The sequence below is a fragment of the Elephas maximus genome, chromosome 2 (assembly GCF_024166365.1).
Source record: "Elephas maximus indicus isolate mEleMax1 chromosome 2, mEleMax1 primary haplotype, whole genome shotgun sequence".
Classification (NCBI taxonomy): domain Eukaryota; kingdom Metazoa; phylum Chordata; class Mammalia; order Proboscidea; family Elephantidae; genus Elephas; species Elephas maximus.
Window position 1 is genome coordinate 225,505,063 of NC_064820.1, and position 25,786 is coordinate 225,530,848.

General features: G+C 46.6%; 1 protein-coding gene across 2 annotated transcripts in view; it reads right to left on the reverse strand.

The window, feature by feature from the left end:
* Positions 1–982: 982 nt before the first annotated feature.
* C2CD2 (C2 calcium dependent domain containing 2) overlaps positions 983–25,786 on the reverse strand; it is a 79,812-nt gene continuing 55,008 nt past the window's right edge. For both annotated transcript variants that reach the window (XM_049874925.1, XM_049874923.1), the window contains exons 8-14: positions 25,552–25,616; positions 23,581–23,705; positions 22,539–22,716; positions 20,527–20,640; positions 16,705–16,832; positions 14,249–14,558; positions 983–4,841 (exon numbers count right to left, since the gene is read on the reverse strand). In XM_049874925.1, coding sequence (XP_049730882.1) covers positions 4,621–4,841; positions 14,249–14,558; positions 16,705–16,832; positions 20,527–20,640; positions 22,539–22,716; positions 23,581–23,705; positions 25,552–25,616 — 1,141 coding nt within the window. In that variant the 3' untranslated portion in view covers positions 983–4,620. The remainder of the gene's footprint in view (positions 4,842–14,248; positions 14,559–16,704; positions 16,833–20,526; positions 20,641–22,538; positions 22,717–23,580; positions 23,706–25,551; positions 25,617–25,786) is intronic.

The following is a 25,786-nucleotide window of genomic DNA, read 5'->3' on the forward strand; positions in this document are numbered from 1 at the left end:
CCAAAGTCCCTGGAAACACTGACTTTCTATACAAAATGCTTTCAGCCCCAGGCAAAAACTGTTGCCTTTCAGTCGATTCCAACTCATGTGGACCCTGTGTGTTAGAGCAGAGCTGCTCCATAGGGTTCTCTTGGCTGTCATCTTTACAGAAGCAGATCACTGGGCCTTTCTTTCGTGGTGCAGCTGGGTGGGCTTTTGCCACCAACTTTTTGGTTGGTAGCCAAGTACATTTGTCCCTCAGGACCTGTGGGGAATTGGTTCCAGGACCCCCCACCTCGGATATCAAAATCCAAGGATGCTCAAGTCCCTTATATAAAATGAGGTGGTATTTGCATACAACCTACGCGCATCCTCCCGTAGACTTTAAATCATCTCTAAATTACTCATAATACCCAACACAACGTAAATGCTATGTAAATAGCTGTGCTACTGTATTGTTTAGGGAATAATGACAAGGCGCGAGGCGAACAATACTCAAAGGAGGAGTGCTGGAGAAAGACTGAGGATCTGTGAGTGGGGAAGGCCATAGCAGGGTGTGCCTACACAGGACTTGGTTCTTGTGGCTTCAGTGTGGTGCTCGCATGCCACAAATTCCAGTTTTACTTTTTGGAACTTTTTTTTTCCTTGAATATTTTCGATCCAGGGTTAGTTGAATCCGCGGATGTGGAACCCGTGGATACGGAGGGCGTCTGTACAAACCATCTGCAGCACCCAGGGACCCAGGCAAACATGATGCGAAACGGGCTTATAAGTCTTCTAAGAAGAATGCTAGGAGAGAAGTCGTTTGCCAAGTGCTAAGCAAAGAAGAAGTAAAAATGAGCAGTGGCTCATCTCTCCTTTCACACAGCTGACTGTGATGGGTGGTCACACACAGTGACCTTGGAGGCATTCTGTAAAATAAAGCCAGTAATTCAGAGACGCTGGGAGAAGACCGCAGGGCTTCCAAAGCAGCACAGGACTCAGGGCAAAGACAGCTCAGTGCTTGGTGCTTTCATGTGCATGTTTATTTCCTTAAAAGACCGTTCATGCTCCAGCCACACTGTCTCCAAGTGGACCCGTCCACAACTGAACTGCACTGGTTTGGTGCAGGACCCTAACTTTAAAGTGCTACCCAGGAATACAATCATTTGTAATGCAAATTTATCACCAAACTGGATCATCAAGCCGCCACATATCTAGAAAACCTTTTTTTTTTTTTTTTTAACATAAGGTTGACGTAACATCGAGGAAAAAAAATTACAAAGCTAAAATATAAATGGTGCATGACTGACCAGTTGGTAGCTGAGCAAACTGGGCACTTTGCTGGACTTCTAATGCCTCCTCACACATAAAACAGGGATGCTAAGAAATTTACCCAAAGGTCACCTGAGTTTACTTTGCAGGACTTGACTGTGTCCTTGTCACCGAGCCAGTTGCTTTGGTAATCACATCAGGCAGGTTTTGGGCAGTGAAGAGAGGGTCTGGTGTCTGGGTCTACACTGGCACTGAGCTCAGGTTCCTATCCGGTAGAGATAGGTGTTTTGAGTCCCAACGTCCACCAACTTATACTCTGAGGTCTCAGGACCGAGGGCCTGGAGATTATGACTGAGAAGACACCCGCATTTGTTGGCAGCAATGTCAATTGACCTTTCCCTTTCTGCTCAAGGAGAAAATCCAGAACCCTTCTCTAGGCAGGCCAGTAAAACCCAATCAAAAAACGAGGCAAGCACCTAATCTGTAACCGGTTGACAGCGACTGGCCAAGTCACAGAGGAATCACGGGCTGGTGTTGAACTTCAACTTGATTTTAATAAAGTGCTCCTCTAAACGCTTTTCCTCACAGCAGGTATTCAGCTGAAACAATGAAATTGCTACTTTTGTTACTGCTACATTAAAACACACACACACATACTTAAAAGTCCGTTCCATTCGCCACAAGAATGCAGGCGCCTTTTTCCCGAGACACAGATACACGTTAAGTGTTCATGAAGGATGGCTTTTAGAAAACCATTCTGCAAAAATCTCATCAAGCCAAAAAAAAAAAAGCCCTCAAGCCACTAAAGTTTGTAGAAAAGATAAAGGAATAAAGGCGTTTCACAAGTTAGTGTTTTGCACATTTGGTATATAGTCTTAATCCATGCTTAACTTCAATGACATTTACTTTAACATAAATACCCTACATATTAAAAAAAACAAACCTGGATAACAGCTTAGAAAAGAAACATTCACAGTATCAACGGAGCCCATGTTCTCATGGCGCTGACTTGGCACGACCCTGACGCTTCCCTAACGCATGCACCCGTCTACCTGCTTGTTTTAATTTCCCAGGTAAACCCCTGATGTATCAGTGTTCTACATAACTGCAGCCACTAGATGGAGACAGCGCGCGTCTAGAGAATGGGCTCCTGGCTCTTTCCAAAATGCCCAGGTGGTCTCTGTGTTCCAAAGGACACCTAGGACCACGAAGCTCCTGAAAAGCACTCTCCATCTGTCTCATCTTTGATTCACTTGCTTCACACACACGGGATAGATGCAGCCCAGCTAACACGTTCGAGGACCCTGACGGAGTTGTAAGTCACGAGGAAACTGAGGAAGCAGAGCCTTTGAGGAAGGTTGAACAGTGAACAGAACGCTCCTGGGGCTGATAGTGACTGGGAATGGTTGAAAACTGTTTTTTTTTTTTTTTTTTTTGAGAGCAAGAAAGCTCAATTTAAAACTCTGATATCTTCACCCTTGAAAAAACTGAATCCATCTGAATTTCAAAAGCCAACAAAAAGATCCGAAGCTGTACTGAAAACTTCTAATCAATGTTTGACGTTCTTAGAATCAATCCTTGGATGTTGCAGGTTCTACCCACCAGACAACAGCTCTGAGACTTCAAGTAAAATCAAACATTAAAGTGACCAACCGTTCTAAAAAGGCTAGGAGTCATTACTAACCTCTGGAGACTAACTTGGTATTAATTTTTTTTTGGGAACTCCAGGTGCTAATTCACAATGATTAAAATCGGGACATAACCTTTGGAAACAACACACGATGAAAAAGTCCTTTGAAAGTCTGTGGTAATTCCCAGAGCACCTAAGAATTTGGAAGTGCGCATTAAAAGTTCGATTCTTAGTTTTCTGATCTCTCCCACACAAGAAAAGAAAAAATCCCATAATTCTGTTCTTTTTTATAATGATTTTTGTTCATCAATGCCTTGATTGCCCCTGAAACACATGTTTAATGACTAGCAAGCAGCTAACGTGGCAGTCACGCAACCTCACATCTGTTTCCCTAACAGCCTTTGGAATCTTATTGGAGGAAAATGAATCTAATTAAACTGTGAAAACATTTCACCCCGATGACAACTGCTCTTTAACAGGCATGTCCATGGGAGATGACACATGCAAAAATAAGTGGACTTATGTGAACACAGTGAACGAGCCTAAGGAGAAAGTCATACTAAGGAAGAAAGGTTTTGAGAGATACACTGGAATATTAAAAGTGTGTGCCGAGTTTATCATTTTTTTTCCACTGGAAATCAAACAAAGGTACCCCAGAATGAGTCGAGCCCTGTTCAAAGTGGAATTCTGACGAGTCACAGAAGGAATTGGATGAAGTTAGGCTCATTTGTTATAAAACTTAGAAACACCTGAGACACAAAACAATTTCCTCTGTGACCATAAAAGTACTTGTTCTGGCTATTGGCAATGTTTGGCAAATCAACCTTAGGCTAAAGAAAAACCACGTATGTGTGGTTAAAGCTGTCGCTTATTGCTCCTAACTTCGTTCTGACGGGCTTGCCGGCACTCTTGCTTAGCCAGTATGCCAGAGAAGACAAAAATCCATGTGTTCATGGCTCCGTTGTTATTAGAGCTCTTGACACGATTGAGAAAAATATAAAAACCACGTAAGGATTTATATATATCTTCCATATGCAAGTAGGCTCAAAGTAAACTTGGAAAAAAGTGTTCCGCATAATATGCATAGGATATTTTAGTAGTTGCATAATTTTTCAAGTACTATGGCTAATATCAAAGGCAAGTGTCTTCCTACATTTATCATAGCATTTCCATTGTTATTAGAATTTCTCTATTTACCAATACTTCTGCCTATGTCTCACCTCCCTGTACTCAGGGCCAGCTGCACTTTTTATCCTGAGCAGCCAATAATCAGAGGTGACCCATCCATTCTGCTTACAGCGACAGCACAGAAGAGGTGTACCTTGTCTTTAGAACAAGGTCCAGTTGTGGACTCCACTCAGGGTGTAGAGTTTAAAGTTGAGTCCCCCAAACCTGTCACCCCCACAGTCCAGAAGAGCATGTCATGTAGCTCACAATGTAAAAATCTCCTTCTAATATTTAACCTCAATGCTTAGATTGGTGCACAGCCCCAGCTATGGGGCTTTTGGGTCTCATGTGACATCTGGTAGCAAATGAGGTTTTGTCAGTCCTCTCTGGGGGAAGCCTCCTGGCTGGAGACTTCTTACAAAAAATTATATACATATATGTATAATTTTTTCCCCCTTTAAAAGAACAAGTTGTTGGAAACCACTAAGCTAGACAAAGCGGGGCCACGTGACAGCTCACTGGCACGTATGCTTTGTCCTGGTGAGGGTATTAATACGGGTTCACGGGAAGGAGGCTGCCAACCGCCAGCCCTATGCACAGGGGTCCACAGGGGCACCGTTCATTGCATTCTTGCTTCTGGGTCTGGACAGCAGCTTCTTGTTCAGGATCCTGCTGAGGATCATCCCCTTCCTCCTGGCCCCCTCCGGCTGCTGCAGAAATATGAGGTCATTGTGGGACTGGCTCATGCCCGGGTCTTTCTGTTGCTGCCGCCGGCGGAAGAACAGCTTTGCACCCTTCCGTAAAATTCCACCTGAAAGAGTAAAAGCACAGTGGACTCGTCAGGCAGGCGGTGGAAGCAACGCTGGGATGACTAGTCCTACTTTTAAAAGGAAGCTTGAATGACTCTAAGAAATTCTGGTCATTTCCAGTTTCTTACTTGAGTGTGCTATCACTTTTGACACAAGCAAAGCCACAGGAATGGAGCCCGTTCCAAGAACTAGAGCAGTCTACAAGTGAGAAGATTATGAAAGAAGGTAAGACTTGACTACACGACTGCATCGGTATCCATTCCCAGGGCAGGGACTGATACCACCCAGTCAAACCAGGCTGCTCAGGCCACCTGGATCCCCTCTGCATCACCCACTCCCCTTCATTCAACCAAAAAACCCACTGTCGTTGAGTCAATTGCGACTCATAGCCACCGTACGGGCCAGAGTAGAACCACCCCCATAGCTTCTAAGGAGCGCCTGGCAGATTCGAACCGCCGAGCTTTTGGTTAGCAGCCATAGCACTTAATCACTGCGCCACCAGGGTTTCCCTTCATTGGGAAGGGGATAAATGGCAAAGCTGGTCATGTGAGTGAAACCAAATGAAGTGCCCTGAGAACAATGGTATTCAGTTTCTTGGGAGAGTTAAATAATATTTGGTTCTGGGGGAGTAACATTTTTTATAACTCCAGATCCTTTTGTATTCATGTTAGGCTGAGTCATATGAGATGGCTGTTATTTGACCACGTTCGACCTATAAAACCTCAGTTTTGTATGGTTCAACCTATCTGTATGTGATGTCAGACACTGGAATATGAAATAGAAAAAAAAAAAAAGCAGAAGCAGTAATTTCAACAACAATTCCTTAAAGATCAAGTGTAAACTAACGCAGAGGCAGGGGAACAAACCAAGCCAGTTGCCGTCAAGTTCATTCTGACTTACGGCGAGAGCACGAGTAGAACTGTGCTCCATAGGGTTTTTAGTGGCTGATTTTTTGGAAGTAGATCACCAGGCCTTTCTTCTGAGGTGCCTCTGGGTGAACTTGGACCTCCAACCTTTCAGTTAGCAGCCCAGCGCTTAACCCTTGAACACCAAGGGCCCACTAACCAGCCAACTCTTTTTTCAAGTTGACCGAAAATCCTGAATTAATATTCTGTTAACCCAGGCCCAGCCAAGGTGAGGGAGTAAACAGCTGAAGCTAGCCTGTGAAATTCATTACCCCTGGCATGAAAGTGTTAATGACTTTGCAAGAAAATAGGTCTGATCATGTGAATGGGAGTTTTATAATTAATTTGGTAATTTATTCTTCCTTAGGATAGACATATCCCACAAATATTTTAACAGCCATGACACACGGATATTCATCCAAGCTTTCTTCTGTCAATGGAGAGGATAAAGGATATGAATCTGCTCTTTGATGCCAAAGACCACGGCATCTGAGGCAGTGAGAGAAGCCTAACCCAGACCTGTCTATGAATCTTTGTGTAATCAACACTCATTGTGGGAAAAGAGAAGCATGCACCAATTACTTTAAGAGGCCACATGTTAGACCTGACTTTGAGAACGAACTTCCTCATCCTATTTACTTCAAGCGGATTAGGCAGGAGAAAGGAGAAGTGAATTGTTCCAAGAATTGGGTGAAGTTTAATCTGGTCAAGGCAGCCAGAAAAAAAGAGTTCTCATTTTCTGTTTAGTTGGAACCCTGGTGGCACAGTGATTAAGAGGTACGGCTGCTAACCAAAAGGTCAGCAGTTTGAATCTACCGGCCACTCCTTGAAAACCCTATGGGGCAGTTCTACTCAGTCCTATAGGGCGGCTATGCGTCAGAATTGGGTTTGGTTTTTTGGTCTCTTTCGTTATAATCAAACAGCCTATTATGCAGAATCATTAGGACATTTTTAATGGTTACCTAAAGTTGGGGGCCCGTGTGCAGGGGCTGTAAGGGTTTCTGGGGAGAGCGTGAAAAGAAAGGGTAAGCATAATTGTGCAAATGATTTGACTCTTGTATAGGAGTCTTTGGGTGGTGCAAACAGGTGGAAGTTCAAATGTACCCAGAGGCACCTTGGAGAAAGTCCTCGTGATCTGCTTCCAAAAGAGAAGCCACTGACACACACGGGTCACTGTGAGTCAGAATCGACTCTCGGCAACTGGTTAACAGGCCTTATACACGAATCTGCTGGGTGTGAGATATCAGCTCCCTGAGCCACTCACCTTTTCCATAAAATGGAAAGTCCCCAGTTAGGGTGTGTTAGAACGGCCAGAGCAACCACCACCACCAGGACTCGACTTTCAGGTTTAGCAGGTGGGGCAGCTGCATGTGCGCTGTGGCTAATTACACCACATCTCAAATGTCATCACTGAGGAAAGTGCCTCTGTGCACCGTGACAGCAGACAAGGGGGGCTCTCAGGACAGGAACCCCCAGCTGTGGTGGCTAGGAGCCTAGCCAGGTTACCTCAAGTTTGGGGGCGTCACGGATTGAATTATGTCCCCCCCAAAAATGTGCGTATTAACTTGGTTAGACCATGATTCCCAGTATTCTGTGGTTGTCCTCTATTCTGTGATTGTAATTTTATGCTAAGAGGATTAGGGTGGGATTGTAATACCACCCTTATACTCTGGTCACCTCCCTGATTCAGTGTAAAGGGAGTTTCCCTGGGGTGTGGCCTGCACCACCTTTTATCTCTCAAGAGATAGAAGGAAAGGGAAGAAAGCAGAGAGTTGGGGACCTCATACCACCAAGAAAGCAGTGCCAGGAGCAGAGCATGTCCAGCTCCTAGTCCAGGACAAAGACATTCCTCCAGAGCCGACAGAGAGAGAACGCCTTCCACTGGAGCTGACGCCCTGAATTTGGACTTCTAGCCTCCTAGACTGTGAGAGAATAAACTTTTCTTTGTAAAAGCCATCCACTTGTGGTATTTCTGTTCTAGCAGCACTAGATGACTAAGACGGGGCCCCAGGAGTTGTTCCTGCTTTAGGTCACCCTTGGAGTCCGGGAGGGTGTGTGACTGTCGGGGTGCTCACGGTCGGGGTGCTCACGGTCAGGGTGCTGGAGAGGAAGGGAGGTCCGAGAGGATCTGTGAGATAAACCTGGATCGCTCTAATACCTCCCCCACCCCAATCTCTGCAGGGGGATGGAAGCCAGCGGAGGGGAGGGGAGCACACCAACCCACCCCCATCAACCGGAGGCCTGGGACTTAGGAACACCTGGTGGTAACAGGTGCCCTCTGGGAGGTCAGTCTCCACAGGCTATTGCATATGTACCTGTGCCCTGAAATTCAGTCGGGGGGTGGAGCCAGCGTCCAATGTGTGAGAAGGGGTGGGTGAGGGGGGAGGGCAGGACATTGCAGTTCCATATGAATTTGTATTTGACTTAAGACAGGGTTGAGAAACCCCTGCTGGGACTTTCTGTTGTGTCCTGAGAGCCCTGGGACACCCCCTCAAAGAATCAGGGGTGGGGCAAGCAGCAGTGCCGCATTCTCAGCCCTGAAACCCCCAGGGTGGGGGGATCACCCAACAGACCTCTCTTTAATCTGCAGATGCCCAGCCTCCACCCCTGGAGAATCTGATTTCATTGGTCTGGGGAGAGGCCTGGATATTAGCATTTGAAAACCACTAGCCTAGGTCAGGTCAGGAGACCCTAGGCAGTGCAAACATGACAGGCTTGGCTAACAGAAAAGTGGGAGGTTCAAATCCACCCAAAGGTGCCTTGGAAGAAAGGGCTGGCCATCTACTTCTGAAAGATCAGCCATTGAAAAACCTATGGAGCTTTTCTGACACACGTGGGGTCACCCTGAGTTGGAACTGACTCGAGGCCAACTGGCTAAACGGGAAGCAGCAACAGGAGACAGGCAAAGGGTGGCTATGGTCAAAATACTTCAAAAAGAGAATTTGCACGTTTGTGGGGAACTGCTTTAACACAGTTCATGGAAATTTCAATCTCAATGCCTAAAATAAAAATTCTTGCCATATTAAGATAAAATACCAAGGATTTCCAATCCTATATAGAATCGGTAGGATAGGAAGGTATGCATAATACAGTTGGTTTTAACTCTACTACTGACCAAGGTTGGTCCCACAGTCTAAAGACTGACTTGTGTTAGCGACAGGCCCTCCTCCAGCTGCCCTAGGCTTGCTTCCATGCACAGCACTGGAGAGCCTTCTTTTTTTTTTTAATATTTAAATATTTTTTAACGCTGTCGAGTTGATTCTGATGCAAAGCAACCCCATGAGCGTCAGAGTACAGCTGTGATTCAGAGGGTTTTCAATGGTTGATTTTTCAGAAGTAGAGTGCCAGGCCTTTCTTCCTAGTCTGTCTTCTTCTGGAAGCTCTGCTGAAACCTGTCTACCATGGGTGACTCTGCTGATATTTGAAATATTGCAAGCCACCACAGTACAACAAACTGACAGACAAGTGTGGGATGTATCATGTTACCACGACTAGTTGCCGTCGAGTTGATTCTGACTCATGGCAACCCTGTGCATGTCAGAGTAGAGCTGTGCTCTATAGAGTTTTCAATGGCTGATTTTTGGGAAGTAGGTGGCCAGGCCTTTCTTCCGAGGTACCTCTGGGTAGACTAGAACTTCCAACCTTTTGGTTAGCAGCCAAGTGCGTTAACCATTTACACCACTCAGGGACAGGGTTATTTTCTGTTTTTATTCCGGACAAATCCCATCGTCATTCACTACCAGTGTGTGGTCCTCTCAGACAGGTCTGCTGTTTTGTCAAATTTCATTGTTCAAAGTCAATGTCAGAAACCAGATGGTGTTGTACATGTTATTGTGTAAATCTTCCTGAAGTCAAAGGTGCACCCCCTCCCCCCGCAAGGGCCTGTGTGTGCTTCGCCTAATTTGATGTGACTTATCAGGCTTCCATGGGGACATAAGCTTCTTGTACTGAGGACAGATGGACATCCCTCTCCATTATATAACATAGGCTTCTCTCATAGTAAGGCTACATTGTTATTTAAAAATATATTGCCCTATGACAATCTTTAAACCTAAAACCAAAACTAGTCCCTGAAGTCTTCTTTGGACCAAAAAGTAGTGCATCTTAATAAAGTACATCTGCTTTGAGCATGAGGCTCTTTTAAGGAATTATCTCGGTGAGATCAAATTGACAATGGCAACTCAAAAGGTTAGAGGAGAAGACTAAGGGCCAGTGAGTTTACGATAGTGGTGGTGGAATATTTTAGAAAAGGAGAGTAAGAATGATAGCACTGAAGAGTGTAAGCCATGGCGCTGAGTCACACAGGTAGAAGTCGTTGAAATGGTGCATCTTTGGCTGTGTAGATGCTCATGAAAAAGAATATATAGATAGAAGGCAAAAATAACTTACTGTGCAGGCAATTAATTCTGGTTGGCATAGCGATCCTCTTAAGTTAACAAAGGGAATGAGCGTGAGATGAAATCAGAAAATAAGAGGTAAAAAGAAAAGTATGCAAGAGCAAAATAAGAATGAAAAACAGTAAAGAGTTTAAATCATTCACATTATCTAGACACATGAAGTTACCAGGCAGGACATTTGGCAGCATTTTTTAATTTTTTCTTTTTCCAAAACCTCCGTCAATACTTTTTAAGCTGAAGATACACCTAAATTTTGGGAATAAATTTCGAGTTATTAGCTGTGTTACTAAAACACGTGCACTGACAACCGGCAAACTCCCAGGAGCATTTTAAACATACAAGCGCTCTTGGGAATTGAGAACAAATTCCTTGTTATCACAGAAGATATATATACCGGTAGTTCTTACACCCAAAAATTATCATTAGCTTAAAAGTAAGAGAAAAACTCCACCAAGCTGCCCCCTCGAGCACCCGTTTTGCAAAGTTTTGGGTTGGAAAATGGAAACGGTTTAATGCCCAGGACACAGAATTGTCCCAGATCCTATCAGCATCACATGCTGAGCACAAATCGCTCAGAAAGCACTGGAATGAGAAAGCCATTTTAAAACACTGCCAAATATGTCCTTTTCAAAGATCTCGGGTCTGTGCCACAGTACTGGTGAGAGTGAAAGGCTGAATTCTCAAATGCCCTGGCTCTGGAGGAGAGAGGGATCTTGCAGCTCATGCCAGAGGTGGTCCTGGGCACACCTGCCTGACACCAGGCCAGCCCAAGGTACGGTTTTTGAGGGGGTGTTCACCCACCTGGCCCCAAATACCCCCAAACCAAAGCCACTGCCATTGAGTCAATTCCAACTCACGGTGACCCCATGTGTTACAGAGTAGAACTAAACCGAGCTCCACAGATTTTTTTTTTTTTTTTTTGGCTGTATCTTTACAAAACCGGATTGCCAGGCCTTTCTTCTGCAGCTCCTCTGGGTAAGTTCAAACTGCCACCCTTTTGGTTAGTAGCCGAGCATAAACCGTATGCACTATCCAGGGACCCTCCCACCTTGCCAGTGAAGGGAAAGGCACAGCCATAAGCAGCAGGGGAACCCCAAGGGAAAGAGCTCTGGGAAGGAAAAGGAGGGAGGGAGGAGAAGTGACCGAAGTCACTGGTGTTTTGTGAATGACCAGAGGGGGCTGGGTGGGGAGGCTGAGATTCTGTGAGGAGAAAGGAAATTGACCATCAGGTGAAAGGAGGGGTAGGCAGAAAGGAAGCTTTCTATGTTTCTACCTTGCCCAGCGCTCACCTGCCTTCCTCAGTCCCGCCCCTCCCTTCAGCTTCTCTGGCCCCAAATGACAGAGGTATGTGTGTGTGCGGCCACTGCACCCTGGCCACTGTTTACGCACCCTGGGCCCATGTCTTTACAGAAGCAGGTGAGACTGCCATAGAGGTTGGTGGGCCAGGTCCCAGCTTCCCAAGCTACTGCAGTCACCCAGACTTGGATCCCTGGGACAAAGCCCCCACTCTCACAGACACCAGGGGGTGGGCAAGCAGAGGCACGAGGGTTAGTTCTTCATCACATGGTCTAGAAGCCACAGCCTGGAACTGCCCCTCCTTCCTCTTCTAACTTAGGCAAGGGGGTGGGTACGGGAGAAAGCAGCATACAGTGGTCGCTGGGCACTGTGGCACTTGGGGCTGACTGTTCTCTACGGTAGGGGCTGTCCTGTGAACTGCAGGATGCTGAGCTGCGTCTCTGGCCTCCACTCACTCCATGCCAGCACACCCCCACCCCAACTGTGACAACCAGAACTGTCTCCAACATTGCCAGACGGGGGGACACAACTGCCCCGCTGCAGCAGAAGCAAAGGAGAAGAGAAGCAGCAGAAAAAATCTAACCAGGGCTCCCTAACTCTCGGTGCGTGTGATCCCTAACTCATGGTACCTGAGATCCCCTAGTTTGGGGGCCTGAGACTCCCCCAACTCAGGGTGCCCGAGGCCACCTCCTAACTAGGGTGCCAGAGACCGCTAATTTGGGATAACTGGGATTCCCTAATTCAGGTGTCTGAGACCCTCCTAACTTGGGGTATCTGAGACCCCCCCAACTCAGGGTACATGAGACTCTACAACTCGGGGTGCCTGAGATTCCCTAACTTGCAATACCTGAGATTCCCTAATTCAGGTGTCTGAGACCCCTAACTCAGGTACCTGAGACCCCCTAACTCGGGTACCTGAGATCCCCTAACTCATGGTACCTGAGATCCCCTAGTTCGGGGTACTTGAGATCCTCTAACTCAGGGTACCTGAGACCCCCTAATTCATGGTACCTGAGACCCCCTAACTCATGGTACCTGAGATCCCCTAACTCGGGGTGCTTGAGATCCCCTAACTCGGGGTACCTGAGATCCCCTAACTCGGGGCACCTGAGGTTCCCTAACTTGTGGTACCTGAGATCCCCTAATTCGGGGTACCTGAGGTCCCCTAACTCACAGTACATAATATCTCCTAACTTGTGAACCTGAGATCCCTTAACTCGCGGTACCTGAGACTCCTTAACTCGGGGTACCTGATACCCCCTAACTCAGGGTGCCTGAGGCCCGTACTTCCAGTGCTTGAGATCCCCTGGCGGGTAAATTCTCAGGGAGTAATTTCCTGTTGGAAGGCAGTGGAGCCCTGGGGCCCCAAGTAGGAGGCTGAGCAGCGAGGGGTTAACACTGAGTTTCGGTGCCTGCTCTGTCTGGGCTGGTGGCGCTGGGTGGGGACGTGGGCAAAGGAGGTGGACACTTTATGGATGAGGACACCACTGAGTTGATTCTGAGTTACACTGGTCCCACAGGACGGAGCAGAACTGCCCCACTGGGTTTCCAAGGAGTAGCTGGTGGATTCAAACTACCGACCTTTTGGTTAGCAACTGAGCTCTCAACCCCTGCGCCACCAGGGCTCCGGAGCCAGGTCTCAAATCTAGAACAGATCCCAACCACTAGATGATTTTCCCTCAGCAAATATATTTAAGCTAATTTTTTTTTTTTTTTAATGTTACGTCTAAGGCACTGTCCAGGTAAAGCTGCTCACCTCTGAGAAATGGACAATTCTAACGCACTGATATAGTGCTTATGGGAAGCAAGCAGGTATTCTAAAGAAATGATCTTCTCATGAGTAACATATATTAAGGTCATCAATCAGCTATGCTAGGGATTAGCTAGCTTATCCCTCTGCAGATCCTCCCAGGATCAAGGGGTCAGGTTTTGCTTTGTTTTTATTGGAAGGAGACATCCCAGAGGCACCAATGATAGAGGTAGCGACCACCGCAGCCGAGGGAAACCCAGTCCCTCTCAGCTTTGCCCACCGTATACGATGAACCAGTTAACCAACTGTCACTGTGACTCCAACTCACAGTGACCCCATGTGTGTCAGAGTAAAACTGTGCTCCACAGGGTTTTCGATGGTTGATTTTGGAGAAGCAGATCGCCAGGCCTTCCTTCTGAGGTGCCTCTGGGCGGATTTAAACCTGCAACCTTTTGGTTAGCAGCCAAGTGTGTTCATCATTTGCACCACCCAGGGACTCCTGTATGGGATGGCCCCCTCTAAAAGCCTTGCATAGCTCTGGGTGGGAATGGGCACTGAGAGGAAAGGGCGCCTCCAGGCAGGAACACCTGGTGGAGCAACAGTTAAGCACTTGGCTCCTGAGAGGTTGGCAGTTCAAAACCACCCAGTGGCTCCAAGGGATCTGCTTATCTGCTCCCATAAAGATTACAGCCTAGAAAATCCTATACTGCAGTTCTGTTACATGGGGTTGCTATCAGGTTGAAATCGACTCGATGGCACCTAACCACATCAGGCAGGAGCACAAGATCCCCAAAGGCAGAGAGAAGACCAGGCTCTCATGCTCAGGAGCGATTCTGAATATGCCCGCTCCCCAAGGGCTGACAAGTCTAAACCCCAAGGCTCTAAACCGGCTCCAACACTCAGCACAGGGTGTTTTTTGGGAGGCGGGTGAGGGTGGAATAGAGTTTCTAGAGGACAAAGGGAAAAATAACAGATGACGAGAGCTAAAATTCAGCATGCAAATGAACGTGCGGGCAGAGCCACTACCGAGTGTGGAGAGCGGTGGGACGGAGGGAAGGTACCTTTGTGCTTCTTGGCAGTGCCTGGCTCTGAGACGCTCAAGGAGCTCTCTGACAGCTCATCTCCATCGAGGTCCAGCGGGCCATGGCCATCCCACCCGGTGTCCTCGGACTCCTTCTCCAAGTCCCAGGACTCGAGTTCATTCTCCAGAGGCTCGAAGGCAGGTGGGGCCTGGGCAGGTTGGTCTTCCTCAAGCGGGGCGGAGGCAACAGCGGCCCCCAGATGAGACAGGGACTCCTCCTGACGCCCACTGTCCATGGAGGCTGCATAGTCCAGCATCAGGGCAGCTTCGTTGTCCTGAGATAAGGAGGTCTGTCCGGGCAAAACGCATCATCAGAGGCCACGAGAAAGCCAGGTTGTGCAAAGACGACAGCGGGCATGTGGGAGGAGAAGAGGGGGTAAAAGCACTGGCAAAGCGCCGTTCGAACTTCTGTTCTGACTGTAATTTCAAAATATTAGAAGGCACGCCTGGCTCCTGGCTCCATATCAGGGGAGCTAATGCAGCAAAGAAGCCCCTGGGTGATGCAAATGGTTAACGTGGTCAGCTGCTGTCTGAAAGACTGGAGGTTCAAGTCCAGCCAGAGGTGCCTCAGAAGGAAGGCCTGGCAATCTACTTCTGAAAAATCAGCTATTAAAAATCCCATGGGGCCCAGTTCTACTCTGACATGCATGGGGTCTCTCTGAGTTGGAGCTGACTTGACGGCAACTGGTGAACCGACTTTCGGGGTTGGAAATCAGGACAGTGGTTCCTTGGAGGATGGGAGAGTGAGTGAAAGGGGGCAGGAGGGGTCTTGGGAGCTGGTCATGCTGCTCTTGATCTGATGGCGGGGGAGGAGAAGGGGATTACACAGGTGAGTTTGCTTACTGACAATTGACTATTGCACTTTTCTGACTTAAGTGCAGTCTTGAAGAAGTTCCCACTGACTCAAGATGGGACCATCTGGGCATCAATAACAATAATAACTGCAATGGACTGAATACATTAAATGTTAAGATCCATGAGTTCCTAATGAAATTAAATAGAAATCTTGGTGAAAATACAGGTGAAAGGGTTATGGACCGTGTCCTTATTTCTCTCACCCACCTAACCAGCTGCCACTGTCTCAACTCCAACTCAGGGTGACCCCGTGTGTGTCAGAGTAGAACTGGGCTCCATCGGATTTTCAATGGGTGATTTTTTGGGAAGTTGATCAGCAGGCCTTTCTTCTGAGGTGCCTCTGGATGGACTCCAACCTCTCAACTTTTGACCTGCAGTCAAGCGCGTTAACCAGCTACACCACCTAGGGACTCCCTCATCCGCCTTGTTGTATGCTGTTGAGTCGATTCCAACTCGTAGCAACCCTGTAGGACAGAGTGGAACTGTCCCATTGGGTTTCCTGGGCTGTAACCATTATGGGAGCAGATCGCCAGACCTTTTCTCCCATGGAGTGGCTGGTGGGTTCAAACCACCAATCTTTCGGGTAGCAGCTGAGCGCTTAAACATTGTGCCACCAGGGCTTCTTCTCATCCATCTGAGCCTAAAGAAAACCCAACCAATGGGCCGCGGCGTTCCCATGGGCCATCAGCCGCCTGCTGGCCATCAGTGGAAGTGTACACAGAAAGTCATCATCAAAGCCACCAGTGGCCTGGCGCCCAGTGGGACTGAGGGTCCTGGCCACTCACTCCTAGGCAAAATGGCAATGTTGACGACTGGCCTTTGGCACTTCTCATATCTCACTCTCAGTGTTCTCTCCCATCCCACCCTCTTATTGCCCTTCAGTTGGCCAAAGGCAGTTTTACAGTATCCAACCCACTTTCATGTTCAAAATTCTTCTTCCTTCTCACCCCCTCCCATTCCAAATCAAAACCTCCTACCCATCCCTGCACGTCTCACCCTGCACTTGTTCATTCTGAAATATCAAAAAAGAATGAGGGTCTGTGGCTGGGCAGCTCGCCCAGAGGGGTGCCTGGCTGCCACCTGGGTGGGCCTCACACCCGCCCTCACGGATGTCATAGAGCAGGAGAGGGGAAGGAATGTGGATTTAAAGGAATCTTTGTTTCTCTCTGATGACAAAAGTAAAAAACATTCACTGCAAAAAAAAAAAGTTCAATGCTTCGGAGATGTGTAATGCAGGGAGTGCAAGTTTCCCATAATTGGGGTGCGATCAGGGCGGAGGTTCTGTACCACGAGGAGTCTGACATCATGAGTTTCTGTTTCAATAATTTTTCTTCAAATGACTCGTCAGCCTCTCAACAGCCGAAGCTTCACCCAACAGAACCTTTCAGTTCCTTCATAAAGAGTACGGGCTACATCAACGCGGCACCATAATCACCCCTTTGTTGGACAAGAAACATCATTGGACATTTGCAAATGGAATTTTTTGGATGGTGATCAAGCACTTGGGCTAATGTCTACAGGGGGAGAAGGGCACAGGTCAGTCTCAGATGCAAACGCCTCTCCGAGCTGCCTCCACTGTACCTTGGAGATCCCCGAGATGATGATAGTGCTTTTCTTCCGCGGTGACTTGAGTTTCAGTTTTGAAGATTCGCTGAGTTGTCGGATGGCCACTTCCGCCACTGGATCCAAACCGTTCAACACCAACAATTCTGTCAGAGGGAAGACGGTGTTGAGTTCATTAGCAAACATTAAAAACTTCTGTGGGAGCTTCCCCGGAAACATGGAAATGGTCTAGTGAAGGTGTCTAGAAAGCATTTTCTAGCAGAAAGCCAGGGAATAAAGAGTTTGGGCACTGCGGGCCATCTGGTCTCTGTCCAACTACTGAATTTCGCCTTGGTAGCTGGGTTCCAATAAAACTTTATTTATAAAAACAGGTAGTGGGCTGGGTTTACCCACAGGCCTGTAGTTTGCTGACCCTTGATCTATAGCTTGATTTCCTGCGTGGTTACACAACACTCACTGAAGTGTATACTTAAGATCCACACATTTTGTTGTGTATAGATTATACCTCAACATAACTAATGAAAAACAACAAAAGCAAGAAAACAAAACCAAAAACCTCTGTAACTTTTTGAGCTTTGAAAGGCAATGTCGTTACTCTTTCCCTCCCAAAGGTAATTAAACGTATAGAACAGCAACTGGGGGTGTGAAGAGTTGGTTAACAAAAGCCGCTCCTTTCCATGGTTAATACCACCCATTGGCTAACATCTGGAAACCCTGGTGGCATAGTGGTTAAGAGCTACAGCTGCTAACCCAACGGTCAGAAGTTTGAATCCACCAGGCGCTCCTTGGCAGCTCTACGGGGGCAGTTCTACTCTGTCCTATTGGGTGGCCATGAGTCGGAATCGACTCGACGGCAAGAGGCTTGTTTTTTTATGGTTTGGCCAACATCTATCAAATGCTTAATATGTACTGGGCCCTGGTCAAAGAGTTCCACATGCATTATTTCATCCCCCAAACCCTAGGAGGGTGGCCAAACCAAGGCGCCCAGCCTGGTGTGTGAATTAGAGCCAAGGTTTATCACTCTTATTCTGCCCAAAGTAGTTACGAAGACAAAGCTATGACACCAGCAGACTGTTAAAAGGAACTTTCCCGTCCTGTTTTTTGGCCATATCCTGAGGACAGCAGAGGCCATATTTCCAGAGGGTGTGTGAGAGAATCAGCAGCCAAGAACTGCCACTTGTTGAAAACAGAGAAGGGTCAAGAGAAAGGCTTTGTGGAGGCATCCCCTTGGGAACAGCTGTGCTGTACTGCCCAACACCTCCAAACTGCCAGGTGTGAGGACTGCCACCTCCTCAGGCCACACCTAGGGCTTCCCTGCATCCTCAGAGCACCTGGCCAAGGGGCCAAGGGGCCAGGTTGGCCGAGGAAGCTGCCACTGCCCCTGGCTGCAGAGTGGAGGGTGAAACCGAGGGCTGACTCCACTGGCCACGGGCAAGAAGAGAAACCCGCAGCAGGACCGTCGGCCCAGCATCTTTTTTTTTTTTTCTCAAATTTTAATACCCTTCATATTTTTTAGAGCAGTTCTAGGTTTACATAAAAATTGCTCAGAAAGTGTTTAGAGAGTTTGCATATGCCTCCTTTCCCTCTCTGCACTCTGGTAATCCTACTGTTTACATGTTGCCTTCATGTGATATATTTGCTACAACTGATGCATCAATCTTGATACGTCTATTATTAAGTCCATAGTTGGCTTTAGGGTTCACTATTTGGGTTGAACAGTCCTGAGGGTTCTGACAAATCAAAATGTCATAGGTCCACCATTACCAGATCGCACAGAATTATTTCACTGCCCTAAAAATGCCCCATCCTCCTCCACCTCTTCATCCCTCCTGCTTTCCCTTGACCCCTCACAAGCTCTGATCTTTTCACTGTCTCTATAATTTTGCCTTCCCCAGAATGTCCTATAGTTGGGATCATACAGTATGTAGCCTTTTGGGACTGGCTTCTTTCACTGAGCAATATGCGCGTAAGGTTCCCCTATGTCTTTTTGTGCCTCGGTAGCTCATTTCTTTTCACCATGAGTAATACTTTTTTTTTTTTTTTTATGGATGTACCACAGTTTGTTTATCCATTCACCTACTGACGAACACCTTGGTTGTTTCCAGTTTTTGGCAATTATGAACAAAGCTGCTATAAACATTCATGTGCAAGTTTTTGGGTAGACATAAGTTTTCAACTTATTTGGGTAAATACCTAGGAGCGTAAATACCTGCGCCATATTGCAGTCCCATCCACAGTGAACGAGAGTTCCTGTTGTTCCGTATCCTCGCCAACATTTGGTGTTGTCAGTATTTTGGATTTCAGCCATTCTAATTTTTAATAGTGTGTAGTGGTATCGCATTGTTTTAATTTGCAATTCCCTACTGACATGTGATGTTGAGCATTGTTTCATATGCTTAAGCCTGGGGTCTTTTAGAAGGGATCCTGCCCAGGTGAAAAGACTACTCCACAGTACAAGGTGGTAGGGTGTACTTCCAGGGGCAGGAGCTGAAGAAGGGGCATCAGGAGTGGCCAGAGGATCACTGCCTGTGTCTGTGAAGTTGCAGTTGGGGGGACCAACAGGGAAGTTTCCAAAGACGCATGAAAACCCCCACAAGGGAAAGAGTCTGTTTTAAACTTCTACCCTGTCAAGCGGCAATAAGCCATCAAATAAGAGCTTTCGTGTTGACATGTCACGAGGTTGGCAACCAATGTCACAAAACAATATATATATTTTAATTGTCTAATGAGAAACTAATTCGCTCTGGCAACCTTCATCTAAAGCACAATAAAATAAATAAGAACTTTCTAGCTTTCTATGCACCTGACTGTTTCTCCTTGGCCCACTGTTGACCTTAGCGAGGTTAGAAACAGCACTGAGTGTTGGGGAGAGGGGAGCAAGAAAGAAGTTGCCCACTGCCCCTTCCCTGACTGCAGGTTCTCCTTGTAATGAGCCCGAGGTGGGGAGGGGGAAGGCTTGATGACCGGCTCTAGGGGTTCTGCCTGTAATGAGCCAGAGGCGGGGAGGGGAAGGCTTGATGACCGGCTCTAGGGGTTCTCCCTGTAATGAGCCCGAGGCGGGGAGGGGAGGCTTGATGACCGGCTCTAGGGGTTCTCTCTGTAATGAGCCCGAGGCGGGGTGGGGAGGCTTGATGACCGGCTCTAGGGGTTCTCCCTGTAATGAGCCAGAGGCGGGGAGGGGAAGGCTTGATGACCAGCTCTAGGTTGAGCTTGGGATTTAAAGAGACAGTGAGATGGCTCTTACTGAAAGTGACCATAAAAACATGAACCATGCACCCACAGGGCTAAGGAAAAATGATCCCTATAGACAGGTTTAAAGGGACAAAGGGAGACAAAACAAAACATAAAGTTGTTTTTTCAATTATGTTCCACGAGCCCCACTGATTTTATATTAATGTAACTGGAATTCACTCTCTGGGTTTCAACAAATGCATAATGTCATGTGTCCGCCATTATAGTTTCTGGCAGAATCATCTCACTGGCCTAAAAATGCCCTGTGCGCCACCTACGCGACCCTCCCATCTCTCCCTGAGCCCCTGGCAGCCACCAATCTTTTTCCTGTCTCTATAGTGTTGCCTTTTCTAGAATGTCATATAGTTTGATCTTGGTATTTACTTTGTTAAAACATGCCCTAGAACTTAAGTGGGGGTGCTACCACCACTGAAGCCTTGGGTCAACTTTTCTACTTCTAGTTCTTCTCTTATTACTCAAAAAAAAAAAAAAAAAAAACCCTTCCCAAATTCTCAAAATGCAATCTCCATGCTTATCAGATGAGAAAGACTTGTTAGAACAGCTCATAGGATGCTAAGCGGTGGACAATGTGAGCGTACCCTTCGTTACCTGTGTCTGAAGAAGAGAAAGTTTTACTGACGGGGGCGCCGTGGCAGGAGATGGCTTGGACAGAGATATCTTTTTCGATCACCTTCACTTTCACGGGCGTTTTCGCAGGAGACTCTGCCAAGGAAAGTCCCCAGTTACACATGGCACCCCAAAAGCTATCTGAATCAACAGTTACAGAAAAGTGAAACTCCCTCTCTTTTCACTGATAGTTCACCCAGTGGTAAAGGCAATGGCCAACCATAAGACTTCTTTAACAATCCCTCTTATTCTTTTATTATTATCATTAGTAGTAGTAGTATCATTATTTGGATCAAAACTGGTGTTAGGAGCCCAAGTCTAAATAAAATTTCAGAAACATTTTAACTAAACCAGAGTTTCACTTTCTATTTTGCATTCAAGAATTATGTCAAGTGATAACATAGTTGTTAAAGCAAATGTTCTACATTCTACGTTGGTGAGTAGCATCTGGGGTCTTAAAAGTCTGCGAGCTGCCATCTAGGATACACCACTGGTCTCACCCCTTCGGGAGCAAGGAATAATGAAGAAAACTAAAGATACAAAGGAAAGATAAGTCCACAGGACTCATGGACCACATCTACCACAGCCTCCACCGGACTGAGTCCAGTACAGCTAGATGGTGCCTGGCTACTACCACTGACTACTCTGACAGGGATCACAGTAGAGGGTCCCAGACAGAGCTGGAGAAAAATGTAGAACAAAATTCTAACTCAAAAAGAAAGACCAGACTTGCTGGCCTGACAGAGACTGCAGAAACCCTGAGAGTACGGGCCCCGGACACCCTTTTAGCTCAGTACTGAAGTCACTCCTGAGGTTCACCCTTCAGCCACGGATTAGACAGGCTCATAAAACAAAATGAAATTAATGGGGCACACCAGCCCAGCGGCAAGGACTAGAAGGCATGAGGAGACAGGAAAGCTGGTAATAGGGAACCCAGGGTTGAGAAGGAAGAGTGTTGACATGTCATGGGGTTGTTAACCAATGTCATAAAATAGTATGTGTACTAACTGTTTAATGAGAAACTAGTTTGTTCTCTAAACCCTCATCTAAAGTACAATAAAAAAAAAATTGTGCCAAGTGACCTATTCTGGGAAAATAATACTTTAGCACAATTCTTATACAAGACACAATATAAATAAAGCAGTAACAGTAACAAACCCTACACTTACGCAGAAATTGTCTCCACAGTGATGGTTGTAGTGACATGTACACAATTCAGCTGATCTAAATTGACTGATGTTAGGACTTCCAGTAAATAATTTTTAATATAAGCAACTCTACCCTGACCAGGGACATCTAATTTTTCAAGATGGTGCCTGTTGTTCCCACATAAACGTAATGGGGGTACTTTGTTTAACTTAGTTTGAGTTGTACCAAAATACAGCTACTTATGACATCTAGGTTTTGTCGTTGTTATTGTTAGCTTCTGTCAAGTTGGTCCCAACTCATGGTGACCCCATGCACAGCAGAACAAAACACTGCCTGGTTCTACGTCATCCTCACGATCAGTTGCGGATCAGACCATTGTGATCCATCAGGTTTGCACTGGCTGATTTTCAGAAGTAGATCGCCAGTCCATCTTAGTCTGGAAGTAGATTCCTTGTCCATCTGGAAGCTCTGCTGAACCTGTTCAGCATCATAGCAAGACACGAGCCTTCACTGATAGATGCTGGTGGGGACACATAAGGTGCACTGGCCAGGAATTGAACCCAGGTCTCCTGCATGGAAGGCAAAAACACTACCACTGAACCACCACTGCCCCCTCTAGGTTTTAGCTCCAGAATGTACTACAAGGTCGTACCTTGCTTTGGTTTATCAGGTATTTATTTGACAAAATAGAAACAAAATCGTCCAAAAAAAGTAAGCAAAATTCTTGCCAATTACCAGACTTCCCTGGCCATGAGATTTTCTTAATAATATGCAGTACTTGCAGCCTACAGGGCTCTGCAGTGTACAGGACAAGATGTTTACAGAAAAGCTCAGGATTCTCTCACCAGGGCTCAGCGGTGATGCCCTCCCTGCGTCGAAGCGAGGCTTCTTGGTTTTCAAAGCAGTCACCGTGGTGACCACAGTCCCACAGGGCAGCACTGTGCGATCTTTCTCTATCTTCGCAGCAGGAACAGGGGGAGGGGCTGGCCAGGGCCTCCAGTCACTGGGTTCTACATAAGAAAACTGCAGAGAAGGCTGGTTACTTATTCTGCAGCAAGTGCAAAGGCTGATCCGCCACTGGCACCCTGCCGATTTCTTCATTTAATGTCTGTTATGGATTGAATGGTGTCCTCCCAAAATATGGGTTGGGATCCTAAACCTTCTACCTGTGGCTGTGATCCTGTTTGGAAATAATAACATTGTCTTTGTTACGTTAATTAGATCATACCGAAGTGGGGCAGTTTCTATACCTATTTGCTTCTGAGTTATAGAATAGAGCAGATGAGACACAGAGACACACATAGGGTGGGGCGGGGGGGAGAGACAGGCACTGTCTGTCTACTGAGATAGATGTATATGCAGCTAGAAGCTAAAACAGACAAGGAAGGACCTCCCCCTAGAGCCACACCCTGAATTTGAACTTCTCTAGCCTCCTGAACTATGAGAAAACACAGTTCTGTTTTTTTAAAGCCACCCCCTTGTGATATCTGTCTACAGCAGCACTAGGTAACTAAGATAGCATCCCTTCAGATTTTTACTTTGCCTGGATTTTCCCAGCATTGACACTGACATGGAATGATGCCACCCAAGCTCAGCCACAGACACCCAGCACAGAATGATGGGAACAAAAGCTGGAGAAGCAAACAAGCACAGTCTTTCTGGGTTGACCCCCTGTGAGGTGGCATGAGGAAAAATTATTTCATAGCAGGCGCACTGGGGTCATGGGGGCCTGCTCCATTCCAGTCTAAAAATGGGTGCTATGGAACAGCACTTCTTGGAAATGTCACAGTGAAGCAAGAACATGACTCTGACAGATATAAATGAAGATGTTCCCTATCTGAAGTGACCAGGCTGAGCCTTGGCTGTTGTCGGCAACGCAGGCCATACCTCTGCAGTGACCGAGCCCAACACTGGACTGCCCGCGGTGGACCTGCTGGTCAACGTAAAGCTCTGTGGTCCAGAAGGTTGCTTCTTAAATAAATCTAAAGGAATCGTTGTCATTGCAAACAGACCTGAAGAGACAGAAGAAGCAAGGAGCACCACTGATGTTTCCATGAGGTTCCATGAAGGAAAAGGGCCCCAGAGAGCTGTGAGACCAGAATGGAACTCCTGATGTATGACCTATTAGCTTGAAAATGGTTACATTTCAGAATATTTTAAAAAATACCAATGTCACAAAAGGAAAAAAAAAAATCTTTGGGGTGTTCTAGACCAAAGGAGGCTGAAGAGAAGTGAGAATCATAGCCCACAATCTATGCTATGCTGGGGTAGAAAATAGTTGCTATAAAGGACATGATAGGGTCACCTGACAAAAACTGGAATATGCTGTAGATTGGCTAAAAGAATAGTGTCAATGTAAATTCAAGAAGTTGATTACTGTACTGTGGACCAAAAACCTGCAGCCATCGAGTAGATTTCGACTCACAGTGACCCTACAGGACAGAGTAGAACTGCCCCATGTGGTTTCCAAGGAGTGGCTTGGTGGATTCGAACTGCTGACCTTCTGATTAGCAGCCAAGCTCTTAACCACTGCACCACCAGGGCTCCACAGAGGATATTCCCATTTTCAGAAAGTATGCACTAAAGACTTTAGGGGTGAAGAGCCATGATGTATACAAAACCAAAACAAACCAGTTGCCGTTAAGTTGACTCCTGGTGACCCCATGTGTGTCAGGGCAGATGTGTTACGTGGGATTTTCAATGGCTGATTTTTCTGAAGTAAATCACCAGGCCTTTCTTCTGAGGTGCCTCTGGGTGTACTTGAACTTTCAATATTTTGGATAACAGCTGAGCACTTAACTGTTTGCACCACCCAAGGGACTTCTACAATTTATGCAACTTACCCTAAAGTCGTTCCAAAAAAATATTTCACATGCACGCGTATGAGAACTCATGGAGAGAAAGTGAGGGGGGAGGTAGACATGATAACGAAAATGGAACATGTTAAAAATAGGTGCATCTGGGTAAGGGTTAGAAGGTTGTTCTTTGTACACCTTTTTGTTAAGTTTGAAATTATTTTTATTTTTGTACATTTGAACTTCTGTGGGTCCCATCAGGCTGGACTGGAATGAAGCCCTGCTGGAGCCACAGGAACGTGGCCAGGAACAGGCTTTTCTCCACACAAACAGCGGCCCCTCCCAGCCCCCCGGAACGTCAGTGCTTAACTCATGTGTATCCCTGAGCCACAGAATCAAGGGAATGGTCTCAAAGTTCTTGCTAATCACTAGAATCTTGGGTGGTTTTTTTCCTAATACCCCTAACTTCACAAGGTAACAAAATGGTTTGATTTCAGAGCAGGATAAACCAGGCAAGAGCCCCCCTCCCCACTGTGATACGTTTACGAGGATGTTTAATGAGCCCCTGGGTGGCACGAATGATTAAAGCGTAAGCGCTCTGCTATTAGCTGAAAGGTTAGTGGTCAAACCCACCCACAGGCGCCTTGGAAGACAGGCCTGGGGATCTGCTTCTGAAAGGTCACAGGCTTGAAAACCCTTTGGGGCAGTTCTACTCTGCACATGTGGAGTCAGAATCAATTCAACGGCAACAACAACATCCACATAATGATTTCACCTCTAATGGTTGCTTTCTTGTATTTAAACATGTGTCTAGTTTTAGCCACTGTGGTTTGTTATAAAGGAAAAGCCAGTTGAACACACTCCTTCCCACAATGTACGACCTTGTTAATAACTGGAATTGACTTCGCACCCAACATTCCCTTGTGAGAGCCCAGAGTGGTTTAGGGGAGGGGTCGCACATTCAGCCAGGTCCCCCCGCCTCCCCCATCTCCCCAAGGCCGGGTCCAGGTGGCTGGATGACTCTCCCAGACTACCGGGCGTCCATCCCCCCCTTAGCACCCACCTTCTGAGGGTCTTCCATCCTCCGAAAGCTGCAGCTGTAACTCCTTCGATTTGGCATTCAGCTCACTGTGAAAGGAATAAAAGCTGTGACTGCTTAAAAATGCAAACGTCTGTTACTTTTTTTTTGAAATAGTCTTTTTTTCTGACTATAGAAAGGAACACAGAGTCATCATTGATATTTAAGACATATAACCAAGAAAGTAAAGATTATCAGCCACCTTACCACCCAGAAATAG